The 18,665-nt window shown below is 38.1% G+C and overlaps 1 protein-coding gene across 1 annotated transcript in view; it reads right to left on the bottom strand.

Moving 5' to 3' along the window:
• Window positions 1-18,665, bottom strand: part of LOC116701449 (CUB and sushi domain-containing protein 3) — a gene marked incomplete at its 5' end in the record, with an annotated part of 211,419 nt that overhangs the window by 51,873 nt on the left and 140,881 nt on the right. Inside the window, 17 exon segments of the mRNA XM_032535155.1 lie at window positions 1,184-1,280; window positions 1,778-1,902; window positions 2,206-2,409; window positions 2,871-2,966; window positions 3,404-3,517; window positions 7,212-7,328; window positions 7,489-7,564; window positions 7,798-7,916; window positions 8,986-9,173; window positions 9,821-9,959; window positions 10,293-10,484; window positions 11,408-11,610; window positions 11,946-12,072; window positions 14,220-14,411; window positions 15,700-15,856; window positions 16,041-16,109; window positions 16,276-16,376. Of these exon segments, the coding sequence (XP_032391046.1) occupies window positions 1,184-1,280; window positions 1,778-1,902; window positions 2,206-2,409; window positions 2,871-2,966; window positions 3,404-3,517; window positions 7,212-7,328; window positions 7,489-7,564; window positions 7,798-7,916; window positions 8,986-9,173; window positions 9,821-9,959; window positions 10,293-10,484; window positions 11,408-11,610; window positions 11,946-12,072; window positions 14,220-14,411; window positions 15,700-15,856; window positions 16,041-16,109; window positions 16,276-16,376 (2,316 nt within the window).

The raw sequence follows: 18,665 nt of genomic DNA, 5'->3' as shown, positions 1-18,665 counted from the left end.
TTCAATTACTTTATTGCTGGTAATCAGTTAATAGTAAAATAAAAAATATAAATGTGAATAATTACCACAAATTAAAAAACTATTTCTTGCTCCTCCAATTACAATGAACTTAAAGGTATCGTTAATTACATTGTGCATTACATTTTGGGAGCATTTAGAAATGTGAATAATTGTAATGTTTTTTAATTAATGTGGTTGACACATCATGGGATAGGTTGCTGAGGAAATATCTATTCCTAGAAGAGAATTAGAGTGTAAGAAGATCAATTAGCTATGCAACAAAAGATTCTCATGTCTTTCATGGAATCACAGATAAACAGGTGTCAGTGGGTGTGTTCTTCAGCTCCTGCTTGGAGACTCAGAATGCAACCAGTTTAGCTCTAATTGCACTCTCAGCAGGGGGTCACATGGCCAGCATTTTGTATGCCTCAAAACATCATAATAATGCAATTAACTGTCTATATGCTATATTTGTTGTGATCAGTTCCAAGACGACAGAGTTCTTCTTGTTCTTTATTTTGTTATGGGTATAAATGCTGTAAAGTTTTTTTTTGCCTTGAAACATGTAACTATTCTTCTCTATATACTCCAATCTAACCTAAACCATGGGATTCAACAAGCAATTCAGATTTGGTTGTCCTTCCTATGTCACATGCCAGCTCATTACAATAACCCCTTTGCAAAGGAGCACCATTATTGGTTCTTACAAGCCAATCAGAGCGGACTGAGCTTTTTCGGGAGGGGGGCTGGAAAAGACAGGCACTAAAATGGAGCGTTTCAGACAGAGGTTAAATGTGGGTGTATTCAGATAGATAGAAATAGAAAAATAATGTGTTTTTTGAACATGAAAGCATGTAAACATGTTCTAGTAGAAAGACATGATACAATAATAAACCTGAAAATGAGCGTAATATGTCTCTTGTTATTCCAAATAAAATATTTGCCATATTGCCATTAAAACGTTCACAATTTAATGTTAAACTACATGATTTTACCATATTCCTCGATGAAAATAACTGTATCATATAATACAACTGAGTAATTGTTTCCTACTGGCTAATCTGCTGCAATTTTTCTCACATGTAAACACAGTCAATTTCTAAATTAGTTTTTGGCAAGAGAGGGCCTTGATACGTGTAACTTCTTAAGGAACACCATAAATATTACTGAACAAACTGTTTACCAGAGTAGCTGCCGAGTCTTGGTCCATGGTTGTCGGCACCATCGTAAAAATCCAAAGAGTCCCAGTTATGCTCAGTGGCAAAACTCACAACTTGTATCTGGACCGACAGATAAAGATGAAAAAGACATACATGTAATTTCTTAGAAAACAAAAGCACGTAAATTGTCATTTGACTGCATCTGATAAAATAGTTTACACATTTGCTAATTCTATGAACAAATTCAGAAAGTAAGTAAAACACAAGATGATTGCTGTAAATATTCAAATGAAACTAAAGATGTGAGCGAAGGCTGTTTGTTGCCTGTAGTTGTAATGCTGTGGGGTGCCGGTCAAATATGTGTAACAGACTTCATTTTTTGTCAGAGGCATCTTTGCCTTTGTATTTGTCCGTGAGAGCAGTTTGGCTTACACGCAATCAAGCATTATCTCTTACGATTAGATCCTATCTAGTTATCTCTAGATGGTCCCTCTCTCACAAGCCATCCATCCATTCATCCTTCTAATAATATCTTATCTTCTTTGACATCCTGCCTGATCAGCTTTTAAGCCAATGATACATAGGTCAGCCAGGAAGCAACGTGTGACAGGTGCTACCTGTATTCCAGCCCCTTCTGGAACGGAGACCTTCCACACACAGTTCTGATTGTTGTCATAGGGCTCTGGATATCCAGGCGATAGGATGGTCCCACGACGAGAGGTCAACATACCCCCACAGGGAACTGAGAGAGGAGAGAGCAGAGAACAGAAAGGAGAGAAAGGCGGAGGTTAAACCAACACTTTGTCAAGAGAAAGTCGTTCGTATAATCACTTCCCCTTCAGAGGGAGAGACCAAAGAACCCTGAAGCCTCGGTGACAGAATTAACATTACGATGTTATCTGCATTTAAATTGTCTGTTTTTGTTATTGTTTATTTTTTTTATTTTTATGGAGCATCCATTGTGTAGCTGATAATGCATCTTATGATGTTACTACATTCTGAATCAAAAATATGTCTTCTACCTAATTTCTGGATTCATATTTACCTATGCATGTTGGCAGGGTGTCATTCCATTGTGCCAGGTTGTCAGGTACACTCTCACACCGTATGCCAGTTGAGCCATGCAGGACATAACCAGGGTTACACTCGAACTGCACCAATGAGCCGACTGCAAAGTCGTTACCGAGACGCTTCCCAAAGCGTGGCTCAGGGACTGAACTGCACTGGGTGGAGCTGGTCCTCGGGACAGCTGCAAAAATAAGGAAGGCACAATGGTTAAAAAATTTTAATATCAAAAGGAATGCCAAATGTGAAGTTATTGCTGCCTATCTTGGCAATGACATCCCTGGTTAAAGAAAAGTTATAAAGTATATGCATAAAAAACTAAATAAATAAAAAAACTAAAAATCACTGTGAAGTTGTACGTAAAATGGCCACGTCTACGAAATATAAAAGTTAACCCATAACACTCCATAGCCCCTGAGAGCTAACGTTTATGAAGTGGCAATTACCATCTCACACACAAAATCTTACTGCTATTGTAGGAAAAACTATTCAAAATTGTGTAAAATGTTTGACATAAAGTCCACAAGCCTATTTTGAAAACCCTTAAAAATAAACAATCTAATTAATTTGTTTGAAAATTGCTATTGGCATAATAATAATAATCATAATCTAAACAACAACTTTGGCTACTTGTGATTGGCTGACCTTGGTAGACAAAGTGAAAACCCTTTGCAGTTTCTGGTCCGACCGTGGTAAACTTCACTGTGATCAGATTTCCAGAACTGAGAGGGAGAGACTCACCTAGGGAGACGGAGTCAAAGAGAGACAATATTAAAGCTATAGTGCGTAGTTTCGGGCCCCCATGACGAATTCTAAGTAATGACAACAAAACTGTTGGTGCGTCCACATGATACAAGCCTTCTATTATCGCAGACAGCCCCCACCCCTCTTCCACCCAGTTGCTAGTAGCCAAGTAGGACACAGAGTACCACATAAATATAATGGACTCTTCAGAAGAGGTAATTATCTTTACTCAAGTTTCTGCATGCAAAAGTTGTCGGACAACACAATCTTCTGAACATAGCCATACTGAGAAATACAGAGAGAGTTGTGTGGAGCTGATACAGTCATTAATATCAAAAAGGTATGCACTAAAGCTTTAAGAAGAAAGCCATATGGTTAGAGCTTAGGTCAATCTATCCATCTATCCATTTCACAAGCCATCCATCCATACTCACCAGAGTGGGACCCAGAGAGAGAAGACAGTAGTGTGTTTTGTTGAGTGGGTCCATCGTAGATTTCCACCACATCATTTAGAGATGTCTGGAACAACACAAACTGTCCAAAGAGGACTGGGGACAAAAAGGGTTGAAAAAACAGAAGATGAGTTAACCACTCTTTAATGGTAGTAAATTATTATTCCATGCCACTGTCTAAGCCTGACCTTAAAATTAACCTGTAATACCTAATCTAAATTTTATTGAGCTGCAGTGTCAACCTCTATCTAAACTAGGGTGACCATATTTTGATTTCCAAAAAAGAAGACAATCGGCCCGGCGTAGATACACAAATTTAGACAGGCTTCTCAGAGGTTAACAAACACGCTTTGTGATGCCTCAAAGGTACAAAAATAACTTTTAATAAAATAAAATCTGTAACAAAACAATAGCTCTCTTTTCAAATAAATAAACAAATAAATGTGAAATAATGTTGTAAATATGACCTAGTCAGCTTCAAAATCCAGCTTCAACTAAATATGTCTTAAAACCTTTTCAATGCAATAAGATAAGGTTTTTCGGTGTCCATGTGAGCGTTGAGATCTCCAGCACCTTTAGACACTAAAACATATGTGCTAGCTTTGCACACGGTGCACTCCGTCTCCCACTTGTCCCGAACAGGACGGTAGCCTACGTGGAAATATTTTTTGCAGTTCAACTGCGAAGCTGCACTTACGCTTCGCGTAACCCCCGCACAGGTAGTGTGAAAGAAAGGCATTTGACACAAGTGGTGACCTGTCAAACCCATGTTTACTCTATTTCAGTATGATGGAAGGTGAATAAACTGCTGCAATGGCCAAGAACTATGACTAAACCATGGGTTTTAGAGTTGAGCTGCAGTTGTATGTAGCATTAGAGGGCCCCATGGAGGCCTTATGCCCCATATTTGCTTAAACTAGTACAATTATCACTGCCATGGTTGATCACTGTGTCTTCAAAACAATTATAAGTTGCCTTAAGATGCAAAACTGTAGGTGTACTTGTACTATAGATGAAAATGTGTTTGTCTGCAGCACATGGGAAAAAATGTCCCTTAGGATAAATTACATTTATTTCAGCCTCAATGAAGCCAGCTCCCTGGCTACACACATACACACACAATTATATATCACCTTTCCATCCATCCCTCCCTCCCTCTGGGCCCAAAAGCTAAGGTATAAAAAAAAAAAAAGATTAAATCTGAGCATTGCCAAGGATATCTGGCTATAAGAAGGTCACTGGTCTTATTGTACAAGACTGTTTCTCTCTGTGGAGTTCTTATACGTAAAACATGATCCACATTTTGCCAAAACATTGCCCTGACTCACATGATTCCCTTTCTGCTTTCATGTTAAAACTCATTGTTGCTAAAATTAAGGTACAATAATGAAATGCAGAACAGAAACAAAACAGTGGATTTTCAATTGGTGTTGAATTGTCCCTGCAGGTGTAAAACGGGATCTGACAATACGACAAAATCATCAAAAGAGAGCTCTATAGGGCAGATAAATCTAACCTCTTTTACTTGTATATTATAGCCATGCCATGGTCGTACATGAGAATGTGTATAAGGGCATGCTTTTGAGTGGTCATAAAAAATGACAAAGATTCTGCTTGTCAGCAGAAATACTTAAAGCTCCCACCGGGTATAGATTTTAAGGAAACTTGAGTGATTAAGGTTTCCATCATGCCCTGCTGTAATATCGACAGACCGCATAGCAGGTGGAGGAGTTCACAGCTGAGAGCGTTTCAAAACAGAACAGATTTCAGGCAGGAGGACATACATGAATCAAGAATCACACACAGACTCATACAGCATTAACGCACACAGGGAATAGCTTACACATTGTTACATACTGCAGTGGATTTTACTCTTACTGAGATAACAAGAAAGAACAACATATATCCATAGCACTACAAAAATACTCACACAAAATCAGAGATAAGGGATTATGGCAGTGTTGTCTGACGCCGTGTTAACCACATGGCTTGGTAGTTGGGAGTAAAAATCCCTCTGCGCTGCAGTCATGTACAACTAGTAGATCTTTTCGGTTGTCCAGGTTGTAACGTGTCCAGCAAAGTTTAAATCAATCCACATTATGAAATGATTGAAATGTGTTACTGTTCATTTAAAAGGCTTTAGTTTCAGCTCTTGACATCAGATGGAAAAAAACCTGGCCATTGATCCTTGTGAAGCTGCCATGCCTACCGGTGAGCTGACTGAATAGGTGGCCTCTGCCACATCCTTATTTAGGAGGTATAGCATCTCCACAGAGATACATGCCAAGAGTTTTCCCGCACCAGGTGTTAAAACTCAAGCAGCCATTTATATGAAAGGTGAAACATCAATAACTATTTAATAACCAGACCAGTGGATATCTGATAATCAAACTGTTGAAACTGCAACCTTGATTCTGTAACATTCAATTGTTGTAATTTATAGTTATAGACGTGAAATTTTTATTTTGAAAATGAAAGCTGCCTAAAAACAAATCTCTGCCACTTACTCTGTGTGGGAGGTGTAGGGAGGCTGAGTTTTAAACAATATGTACACCAAAATTTTAGCACGTCTCAGTAAAATTGTCAACATGGAGCTGGCAATCCAAAAGCAAAATATAGTGAGGGAGCAACCATCAACAGGCTCAGTAAAAGCCACTATTTGTTCATAACACCACAGGGCATCATTGAACATCATATCCACCAGTTACTGATGGTTTGTAAAATTTCAAGTCAGACCCAATGAGTTGTTCCTAATCAGTCAACCCATACTTTAGATATCAATATGTGATATGGTGAATGCATATTAGATACAAATGTTAATTTGCATAATCCCAATTTAACGCCCACTTATACATTATTATTATTATTATTATTATTATTATTATTATTATTATAACACAAGCTTTTTTTCAACAGTATCTGCTGATGAAGACAATGTCAAACTATTTAAAATCCAACCAATTCATCTCCATGATGACTGAGTAAACTCAAATTGCTCATGGAAACATGGGAGGTGAAATCTCCAGAAAAAAAGCTAGTAAGTGGATCTTAAGTTGGGATTTTTGGGATCAAACTACTATTTCCAAGAATAAGAATTTTTAAGAACTTCAACACTTGACAGTGACATGACCTGTGACACTGATGATTCAAATTTGATTAAATTGCAAATGCAACCCTCTATCCTACCGGTTTAAATTTTTTTTTTCACATTTTACAATTTTTTTTAACACAGCACACCTTCCAACTTCATTTCTTCCATATGCCCCTTATTCCCAACAGCCTCACTAAATATGAAGAATCCTCTACAATATTCATATCTTTATAATGCCTCATTTATGTCTGACTTAAGGGCTTTCGATCAAAAGTGGCAAGATAAAAAACTGCCTCATTTTTAAATGTCACTTCAATGATGAAACCCTGACCTGGAATCAAATTAATGGCCAGCGAGCTATCTTTGATCATGTGTAATATCTCTACTAGTTTTTCAGTGGTTTAAAAACCACAAAGGGGGCCTTTGGGGAGTTTCTCCATTAAAATCAAACAAGTTTTAATGTGACTTTGTTTCGCTGTGTAAAAGAACAAAAAAATACATGTCAAAGAAAATTGTGATCACAGGTTTAGTTCTCGAGTATTTTCTATTCACCTACACTTTTTAAAATCCTTTTATTTTCTGCTTTTCTACTACTGTTTCACACTATAGAACACCCAATAGATTCATACAGGTACTGAATGCAACTGGGAAATATTCTTAGATGATATTCAGTCATATATCATCATGTTGAATGCTTACCAAACTCTCTTGGTACAGATATAGAGTAGACACAGGTCTGTCCAGAGGTATAGTTTCTGGGGAAGTTTGGAGATAAAACAGTCCCTTCTGTTCCTGTTGAACGACTTCCACAGGGAGCTGGAGACAGAACATAAATATGTGCACACACATAACAACAGGCAGAGAGGGACATAATCACACACACAAACACGTTAAATAACACATTGTTGATTTAAAATAAGCTTAAACTGTGTGTGTGGGGATGTTTTATTCCAGTCTGTGTTTTAGTGTGTGTTACCTTGACAACTAGGCAATGCCCTGTTCCATCCAGGTCTGCCATCATCTCCCATACTACAGGTTAGGGTAGAATATCCCTGAAGACAACAAACAACCACATTTTACTGCAGGAAAAACGATCTCAACAAACAAACCAACCAGTCAACCAAACACCCATCCATCCAATCAATCAATCAATCAATCAATCAATCAACCAACCAACCAATCACCCATCCAACCAGCGAACCGACCAGCCACCCAATTGACCAGCCAACCAATCAACCAACCAAGCAGCCAACAATCCATCCATTAATCCACTTTGTATTTGTACCTGCAAAACATATCCAGCCTCACAATAGAAGGTGACAGTAGAGCCAAGCTTATAATCGGATCCAAGCCTGGTCCCATTCAGAACCACACCTGGGTCGAAACATGATTCCCTCAGCTTAGCTAGACAGAGAGAAAGAGAACGAGCAAGTCAGTGAGAGAAAGAAAGAGGATGAAGCAAAGAAAAAGTGACAGGCCCACATAAATAATAAGTCTAATTAATAATAACTACATCGTTAGCTATAATCAAATGAGGCAGGCAATTCGTTGGCCTTTAAAACAGTCTGTTTGACTTAGCTGCCTTTGCCAAAGATGGAGCAACAACGATAACTTCATCCCCCGGCTTTTGTATGCTGCATGAACCTTGGAAATCATGGCGTGGCCTCCTTCCTAAAAGCTTAGCGGCCACCCTGCATCAACTCAAGACTTAATTCCTCCACGTGAAGCCAATAATTATTCTTTTGTGCAAGTAAATCAAACTCACCCCTCTGTCAGACTATTTCAACAAACACTTATTCAACAGGGACTTTATGGTGAGACCTATCACTCTTTCCCATCTTAAAATCAGTAGGATGCACACTATCATCAGTGTGGGGGAGAGGGTGTTGTTTAGGGATACTGCAATGGTCTTCTTTGTTCAATGTGAAAATTAAATAATTCTAAACACAGTCTGGAGACATCCTGTCATCACCGGAGACATCTTAAACACTTCATATCGCTTTTGAAAAACAGATAAGAAAGAACATAGCCCCTGATGCAATTACATCAAGCAGAGTATACAAAAATTATGCTTCAACAATCGACGGTTACAAAGTGGCTATAAAACACTCCCAGTTGGACTGCATGTACTTTCTGTTTTTTATATCACGTTAAAAAAAAAAGACATGTACATGTGTTGAGTCTATTTCCTGGTGGCATCTAGTCCACGATAAACCATAAGATCAACTGCAGAATAAATGATAGGGTGATTATATTGTAAATGTGTTAACTGATAATACTGGAGTGAAATTTGTCTCTGCTGTTTAGAAGTCCCCCTGCTGTTTCTCTCATGATTCTCAAATAAACCTGAATCTCCCAGAGAATACCAAATCTGGGGTTTGTACCGTTTGCCTCTTGTAGCCTTTAAAGCTATACCAGCACTAAACACTATACACCATTCAAGGATGGGAGTAGTATTGTGAGAATATTTTACCTTTGTATTCCAAGTGAAAGCCAGTGTAAGAAACAGATCCATCACTGCGGAATGCTAAATGCATCGTATTCGAACTGCTCTCTATCCGCTCTGGGAGTTTGCTGTCCTGGAAGCTACCTATCAGAGGACTGTTGCTATCCGGACCATCATAGATATACAGGAAGTCGTAGTTTGGCTCAATGTTGAAACTAGAGATAGATTAGGTAAAAAAGAAATAAGGACAAGAGGTAGGGGGAAGTAGATTGGGAGAACAGGAGCACAGAAAGAGTCAACACTGGCATTTAGGATTGAGGTTCCGTTAGAAATCTGGTTATTTACAGTGTTTAGTTTCCATTTTTTTATAGAAAGTTTCCGAGAGAAGATTTAATGAGCATGTTCAGAACACTAATGGTAGAAGTAAAAATATCCACTTTTAGAAAACAGTGTCATGGTCTAAAATGGTCATGTTGAGTGTTCATGAAGAACGTTGACAGTTTTTAGTTAAGCCACAATGTTTGCTGCAAAATAATCAAAAAGAAACCTGGTAGTTTCAAGCCCTTTACCATCTGATATGGAATTATAATTTTATTTCACCAGTCCTAAATGTACCAGATATACATTCTTTGTTGCTAGATGATGAATGCTGGTGATCTTCTCTAGCACTAAAAAGATCAAAATGTCCATGTGACGTAGTCCATTTTGATTCCACATTTGTTTGGTTGAAGGATGAGGCCGAGTGATAATACTGTCTTATCAATGTCATTTAACTAAGTGAGGGCATTTCACTGTGGAAAAATAAATATTAGACAGTAAAAAAAGTCAATGAATTGGATTGTTAGGTAACAAAGGAGGTTACCCAATAAAAGCCAGTGACAGGACGTAGTCAGAGTTGACGGCAATGAGCCAATCGCAATCCTTGGAGTGAGGGTAGGGGTGTGGGTAGTTAGGAGACAGTATAAATCCATTGGAGCCAGTTAGGTTTCCTCCACATGGAGCTATGACGGGAACACAAGCAAATATATACATTCATTCTAATAGAGTCTAAAAATGAAATAAAATTCACATTCTATACAGCTTAACCATGTAGAATAAAAAACTATTTTCATTGTTTTAAGTGAATCTTAGTTATAAAATAATAGAGAGAGGGGGGCAGGATAATCACATCAGCAGGTTCAGACCACTAAATATTGTCTTCTTTACACAGCCCTTCTATGTCACACACAGATGTGTACTTGAGCAAGGTACTAAACACAACAACCGCAGTTGTGTGTGCAGCACATCTATTCTATTCTATGTCCCTATAAATATATGGAAGCTGGTCTTTTCACCTATGCAGACAGGCGGGCTGGGCTGCCAGTAGTATCTGTTATCCACTTGTATACAGGTGATTTTGTCATCCCCCTGGAGTTCGTATCCTGGGTCACACTGAAAGGACACTGAATCCCCCGGCTCACGGCCATCTCCACTACGACTGCCGTTCATTGGTACACCTGGGTCCCTGCAGGCTGTAGCTACTGAGCCTGGACAGAGAGGGGACAGGGAGAAAAAGGAGTGAATGGAGGAGAAAGAGGTGAAAGATATTATAATAATTTGTGTAACACTGGATATCGATAGCTAACTAAGCTAATGCATTAACTCAGTGCATAAAATCAGTGCTACTTCAAGTAATTGTTTGCTATCCTGTATTATGAAACAACTGTTAAGATAATTCTGGCTGGTAAAAATACGGTTTTTAGGTAGCAACAAGTAGTAACATTTATGCTCATTTTGATTCACAGTTGTGTGAGATATTGATTTTTAGTCATGAAAATACACTAGAAAAAGCATTCAGCGTCATAACAAACAGTATTGGTCCTTTTTAAGCACGCCTGAAACCTACAATCTTACACAAATTAAAGACTACATGATACAAGGAACTTCAACAACAATAGTGGATAAACTTTCACAACTTCTCTCATTTTACTATTGAATATAGTATAAAATGTTTGGTACATTATGTCTCGTCAAGTTTGGTCATTCATTTCTTGACTTGTTGTGTACTTCCTGTTAATTTTTGTATTCACTTTCCCTCTCGATTCAGACCCTGACTTCCTCCATTTGTGTGAATTTCCTGCCACTGTGATTGTCTACCCCGCTCCTGATTGGTTACACCTGTATTCCCTTACCTCATATATAAAAAGTCATTTTCTCTCTTTGTCTTGTGTCAGTGGGTCTTGTTTGGTCCATGTGTTAGTGTTGTCAAGTGTTCTAACAAGATCCTCATGTAACCAGGTTTTTGTTAATAGTTTTTGAGAAATTGTTTATCCTCCTAGTGAGCACTTTTCTTCATTTTAACTTTTTGCCAAGTAAACATTTTGTTAAACTTTCTTCTATTTATGAGTTGTGCATTTGAGGCCACCAGTGTTGTGTCTAAGGTTTCACATTAGTTCTCCACACAACTTACTAGAGAACTGAATAGCGAATCCTGACTTGCTGATGTAAAAATCAGTCTCAAACTGAACAGTGACAGTGTTCAGTGTGGAGTGGATTCCCTCAGGAAGCAGTGACCCACTGAGCTCTGACAAAGACATTTCATTCTCAGGTGGTCCATCCCAAACCTTCAGCATGTCGTGGCTGGCTTCCGTGTCAAAGGCCAAGAACTGCAGACTGTTATTTGCAAAACAAAAAATAAAACACTATCAACAATATAAACGTTAACTCATCATAAAATCAGAGTGCATTTTCTCTAACTAATACTAAAGGCTCACAACGAGCAACTATTATAAAAACCTTATTTGATTTAAAGAATGTTGTGGTTGGTGATTTCATATAAAGTATCCAAACCCAAGTGAGATACATTTCATCATTATTACTATATGATAAATACAATAATAACTTAGAGGAAATCCTTGTTCAATGGCAAAAGAAGAATTAGGCACTAAAATGAATGACACTGTTATTTTAAATTAACTACTGGGAAGACTTTAGGTGGTTCACATTACCTCACAATGTTTCCTGAGTCCACCTCGATGGTCCATGTACAACGCAGATTATTGTCATAAGGAAAAGGGTACCCAGGGGAAAGAATCCTCCCTGAAGACTCATCTTTAAAACGGCCACCACACTCCGCTACAGGAACACAGACACACACGCACACACAGTTATGAGACATGGAAGATAATTATTAATAATAATTGTTAATATGTTACAAATATCAACTGAGCCAACCAATGGGCAATAGATGAGTGTGTATTTAAGTTTGTATGTAATGTATGATAAGTCAACCAGTTATCTGTCGGTGGCAATTGTTTATCAAAGCAATCAGATCCACCAGGTGCACCTCAGTAGCCGCTGATCAGTGATTAAATGATCGCCTCGAAGACAAATGGATTAAGGAAGAACTCTCTTTTGCTGTGTCCCGCTGTCTTTCTCACGCACAGATAGAGAAGAGAAAAAGTGCTGATCTTGCATTCATCCCTAAAGAAACTGCCACACATTATATAACAGAAAATAATTCCCCTTTCTCCCTTTGTCTCTCTCGGTTATATATTTTCACAATCTTCATCCCCTCTCTCTCTTCCCCTCCCTCCCTCAGGCTCCCCTCCCTTCATCACTGGAATATATTATCTCAAGTAATAGGAGCAATATTAAGAGTTGGGGCGTAGAAAAAAAGAGGAGAATAAGAAAAAGTAAGCTAAAAATGGGAGAACCAAGGGAGGTTAAGAAGGGAACACCATGAGTAATAATAAGAAGCAATATAATATTTAGACTGGAGGTTAGCTGAGGTCACGGTGTGTCACTGCTAAAATATTAAGTCAGAGAATATCAGCCAGTGGTTTTATGAGTCTTTCATTATTGATAGTGAGAAGGAGAGAGACTTACTAAGCTGAATCCAAAATCAGAAAGTTCACAGGAAGCGACAAAGAAAGAAAGGTCCTTAAAACATAGGGCTTGCTGTTATGCTTATAGCTCTCATCTGGGGCATAGCTGCAGCAGCCATTTGTGTGTCCTTCTGTACAGGCTTAGCATTTGTTTGAGTTTAATTAGAAAATGTAATCATTTTACCAAATACCTGCCTCCAAATAAGCTTCAGGTACTATACAAGGCACTTGTTCATGTAAGTATGTAATTTCTGGAGCCCTGATATTGCATCGCCTGGAAAAGACCATTATTGACTTGTTGACATCAATATTCAGCGCTGTGGTTTGTATTTTCCCATCAGTTTGAAGCCATGAAAAATGAATTAAAAACGCATTGGTGTTATAATGGAATATTTAGAAATATGTCAATACTCAAAGAGTAGTTGCTTCCTAGTAGGTTTTATTATTAACATAAAATGGTCTGCAATTTGATACAGCAAACCAAATCGATTAGAATGTGTTTATGAAACATTTATTTATTGTCACTTAGCCCATTACAGAGTAAGAATGACATAAATAGGGGTTAGAAACAAGCAGAGAAACACATTTAATACATAGAGGTTGGATTTGTGTGTGTGGGCAAGCAAAGCATTGGGTAGGGAACAAGCAAATCATCCACTCCAGGGATGGAAATGGGTCAATTGGGCAGTAGAGGTCCAGGTGGTAAACTCTCCTGAACAAATAGGCTTTTCAGTAAGACTTAAAAACTACAGCAGTGTGTGATCTCATGAGAAGGCAATTCCACAGGTTATTGGCCTCCACCTGCTTTCTTTCCAGATTAGTGAAAGTCTGTCTGTAAGCAGAGACTTTGCATAATGCAGCGAATGGCTGTATTTATTGTAGAGCAATTATTAGTTTTCTGCTTCTTTAAATGTGTATATGCACCAGTCAAGTTGTGGGTAAATTAGATATTCCAGCTTGAGAACAGCTCATTGCCATAATCGACTATGGAGAAAAAAACACTCAAAAGAGAAGCAAGGTTTAATTACGTTTCTTTTCACTGTATATATCCTGCTCTTGGTTTGTCCATTGAGCAAACGTGTCAAAATGAGTGTTCTTAAAATTGAAAACCAATACATTTGACAACTGTGCTGCTATTCAACAAATGAATTAATGTCTGAAGATGGCAGCAGTATAAACCATGCATCACACAGCAGAAAATGCAGTGATACCAGTGAAAGACAAGGTAACAATGAACCCTCTTTACCTTTCCCTACCAAGCTTATTACAGGTTGCTCTTCAAGGTTCAACCCACAATAAGTGTATGTGTCCCTTTGTATGTCTGTATACATCTATTTGTGTCTTTAATTAACTTCTTTTCAAAAAAAGTACAGCTACAAATCACAAGATACATACCAATACAAGAAGGCAGAGGGTTATCCCAGGCTCTCCTTTCGCCAGTCATGCACTTCAGTGTGGAAGCACCATGCAGAGTGTATCCGGGCTCACATCTGTATGTGATGCTGCTCCCGGAGAAATGACCTTGGTCATTGACCTTGAAGCCAAACTGAGGCACGCCTGGGTCCTCACAATGAGACAACTCAAAACCTAGAGAGAGAAAAAGATAGTTCAAGATCTATGCAGTGTGTACTTTAAACAATACTCAGTAACTGACCCACTAGATCTACAACACTATTTCCTTAATATCTGGCGCACTCAAGTATTCCGTTTATGAGCTTTGCATTATCACAGATCCTTTAAGCTATCATCCAGATTTAATTGAAAAACAAAAACAAAAACAAAAAACAGGAAAAGATAAGTGGGAAATCCAAATATTAGGAGCAACACTGGAGCATACAACTTATACAATTTAACGTTTTTCATAGTGTATTTATGATTTGAGAGTGGGATGTGAAGTTGGTGCATGTGTAAATCTTCAAAAATTTGCAAAGCTGTTCTTTTACCATCTGCAATCTGAATACATCTGCCATCAATCTGACATCTACTGTGAATCATCTTAGATTGTTCTATATATGTGAGAGATGTATAAGAAAATAAACCATCATGCATTATTTATTGAAGCACACCTCCAAATTTTATTGAATTCCAGCCTTTATTAAAATAGTGAGGCATAAAGTAGTTTTTCAGTACTACATTATAAGCCAATGTGTCTTGTTTGCATGGCTAACTATCTATCTCTGTATCAGTATGAGAAATTTGAGGTGCAGAGGAGTAAGTAATGCTCCACTCTTCAAAGTGCTATGTATATTATCCTGCATGACTCCATTTAAACACATTCGATTTTCTCATTCCAACTATGCATGAAAGAGGCCACTGACAAACGTGGGTGTGCTCAGAAAGCACCTTTAACACCCAATCCTACACTGGAATCGGAGGTCTCTTAAATCTTTGTTATTCAAACGCAACGCTTTTTTGTGATAATTTCAGCAGGTGGATCAGTTCAGTGCCGGTTTCACAAATGAGAATCACTTAGAATTAACTTCATTCTGCAAGTTTGCTACATTTGTCAGGAATTAGTACAGCTGTCAGGTAGCATTTAATTGCTGAATTAATGTGAATCCCATACTGACTCCCACTCCACTCTATTTTTACCTAATTTAACAGCACATAACTACAGTAAAAATTAGATAAGATGTAATGGACAGTCAAAATTAATTACATATAGGCGATATACATGAATTGGGCAGACTTTTTTGTATACATTAAGCCTCTACCCAAATATTTACACACCAGTTTAAAATCCAGGTTTCAATACTAGAGTTGTGTATCAGGGGGAAGTTGGTTCTTTACAGTATGTTCTTGTTCACAATTGAAGTCAGCCACACACATTCAGGTTTTGTCTAGGTTTATTTACTGATTAGCTGTCTGCACTTACTGGAGTAGACCAGTTTGAATCCTTCCCCTGTACTTTCTGCATCACTGTAAAATTCCAGCCAGAGATGGTTGGAAGTGGAGATCAGCGTCAGGCCCAACATAGACAATCCCGTGAATGCACCCAGAACTTGGGCTGTGCTGTCTTTGCCATCATAAATCTGTAATAACAAAGGCACAATGCATTTGATATGCAAATAAAACATAATAAACAAGCACTGTTGGCCAAGTATAGTTTTCAATGGCATGAATAGAGTCTTTTTTATCATCACTGATCAGTTTTAGACATAAATGTCAGGCAAGAGGAATGACTGAATCTCCAAATGTGTGTGCATGTGTGTTTACCTTGAGTATATCCCCTTGGGCAAGATGAAAGGTTCGAGCAGAGATGTTGATGCCTTTCCCAGCTTGTACCTAGAATAAACATGAATTCCAAATTATATTTATTGACCAATAAAGTAGACAGCACATAACCACAAACGGTTGGAGCTAGTTATTAACCTCTGCTTATTTTCACAATGATTTGTAAATGTGCGCCAGAGTCTCTAGTAACCTTAGTTAGGATGTTTAGATTAGTTACCTGGATGCTGTAGATGCACTCGTGGTTGTTGTCATAGTTCATTGGATAGTTTGGAGAGAGAAGGATCCCTTCATTGTTCATAACTGAAGAACCACACTCCGCTGATGACAAATACAGTAAGAAGAGCATTAAAAAGATATAAATGATATAAATGAAAACAATATTTATATATATATATATATATACAAATCGTTTGATTATTAAGAGTTTTATAATGATGATGTAAAAACAATCTTAAAAACAGTTTGAACCTACAGCATAACAAGTTTTAGTCCAAAGTATGAGCAGTTATAGAAAACACAGGCTGTCCTTAGAGAATAAAGATTGTTTCATCTCAGAAGATGACGATTCCTTATTTTCCTATAAATGGACAAATATGTCTGTGTGCTTGTGTGTATGTGTGCATTTAATTTAACAACCCTTTTAAACAGCTGTATTGTAAGCCATCTCATTCAGTTGACGAGAATGGGTAGGCTGTAAAATTGAGAAACTAATTTACCTAAAGATACCCACTCTCAGCACATCTCACATATGCCCTCTATCTACAGTATCCATGTCCAATTCCTCTCTTTTAACCCCCCCCTATCCTTCCGTCTCTCTTGTGTCTCTGCTGGTGTAATAGTCTTATTACAGCTGCCATATCATCAATAAATCACGCTGCTACAGTTTCCATTTAGAAAATTACCTCTCTTCCCTCTCCCTCTTTCCTCTCATACTCCTTCGCTCTTGTTCTTTCTGTCTCCCTCTCTATGAATAGTGCCTCCTTTACCCTCTTCTACCTCAATCAACCTACCTCTTCCACTTCTTACAAGTCTTTTTATCTCCTTTCCCTCCTCTTTTTTCCTGTTCCTTTTTTCCTCTTTTCCATACTGCTTCTGTCTAATTTCCCTTAACAAATGTGCTAAATAGAAGATAATGTCCAGAAATAATCGAAGAGTAGAAAAAACAAGACAAAGGCACATTTAATTTTCTGAATAAGCAAAGACATGTCTTTGACACCTCTACCTCTCTTTCTCCTTCATGGATAGTATTTTTTTAAAACAATTTTTATATGTTTATAAATAATATTTATTTGTACAGTTTGACTTACTAGGCTGGTAATGAAAACCTTGTGTAAAAACCACTAACGCATGGCACCAAAGCAAAAGCACAGCACAATGCAAACGTTTACAGTGCTAAGATATTAGAAAATGTCCAATTAAAGGTCTAATCGTCCCTTTTCACTACTCTTCCATCCTTCTTTGTGATGTGCATCACATCATGCAGCAATGCAACATAACACACAGGCACTAAATATAGCAAACCGCACTACACCATGGAACACAACGCAACACTTCCAACTCTTTGTATTATCAGTCGTTGCACGTTGACAAAAAGCCAAAGACGTACAACACATTACTGCAAACATAACGCATAGCTGAAAATAGGATGTTAAAATATTCTCACCAGCAATCTGAAATGAAAAAGTTAAATAGTGTATCTGCTCTTTTACTAGAACTGGATGGTAATGTCTGTCTTTCTGCACCTGTATAGTCCCATGCTTCTCACAGTGTTGCTAAATACAATCCTGTGAAGGAGTGCAGAAACATTTAGTGTAGTCTATTAAGCTTTTTATTTAGCCCTCTATTGATTCTACATTTGCAACCACGTAAAATCAGGTTTGATACATTTCTTGCTTGCAAATAGAGCTGGGCAATAAATCAACTTTATAAATTCAATCGAATTTATGATTTAGGACGAGATTTAGTAAACGATTTTCACTTTAACTTGGGTAATTAGTGTGCGGAACCCCATGAGCTCCCGTAGCTCATTGTGTAGTCTATATACTTGACGTTCCACTGCCGGGATTGCTCCAGTGCCGCTAGTAGTCTAGCTAGCTAGACTATCTGTCAAATCTGAGTTTTCTCTAGCTTAACCATTTTGCTGCGTGTGGATGGTCTGGCAAAGCGGGACTAATAGTGCGGTGATGTGTCGTAATTGGTTCCGTTAAATCTGACAACTGCACGTCTGCTGTCATCCCCGGCTCTGGGAAGCTGCTGACATCGCCGAGGCATGAAAGTACCAGAGGGTGCTAACTAGCGGGCGGCTGGCTTGACAGCTAGCTTGCTAATTCCACAATGTTTTAATGCTACACCGGTTAACGTTTAAGCAATTGAGTCCTTAAAACGTTTGGTGATAGCAACGTGCTTTCCAACGCTGTGTGTGAAAGGATTTCCTGAATCTCTCTGGAAAGCACCTGGACATAACAAGCCTATCACTAAAAGAGCTCTTCACTTCGCTAAAAACATTGTGCATTGGATGATCCTCATTTGGCATAACATTCTTGAGCTTCATAAGTATTCTTTGATCCCATGATCCCGTGTAACCAGTTAGGGGTCATCTGCTTGCAT

The sequence above is a fragment of the Etheostoma spectabile genome, chromosome 14 (genome assembly GCF_008692095.1).
Source record: "Etheostoma spectabile isolate EspeVRDwgs_2016 chromosome 14, UIUC_Espe_1.0, whole genome shotgun sequence".
Classification (NCBI taxonomy): Eukaryota; Metazoa; Chordata; class Actinopteri; order Perciformes; family Percidae; genus Etheostoma; species Etheostoma spectabile.
Note: the sequence above shows the minus strand (reverse complement) of the source record. Positions and strands in the feature narration are given on the sequence as shown.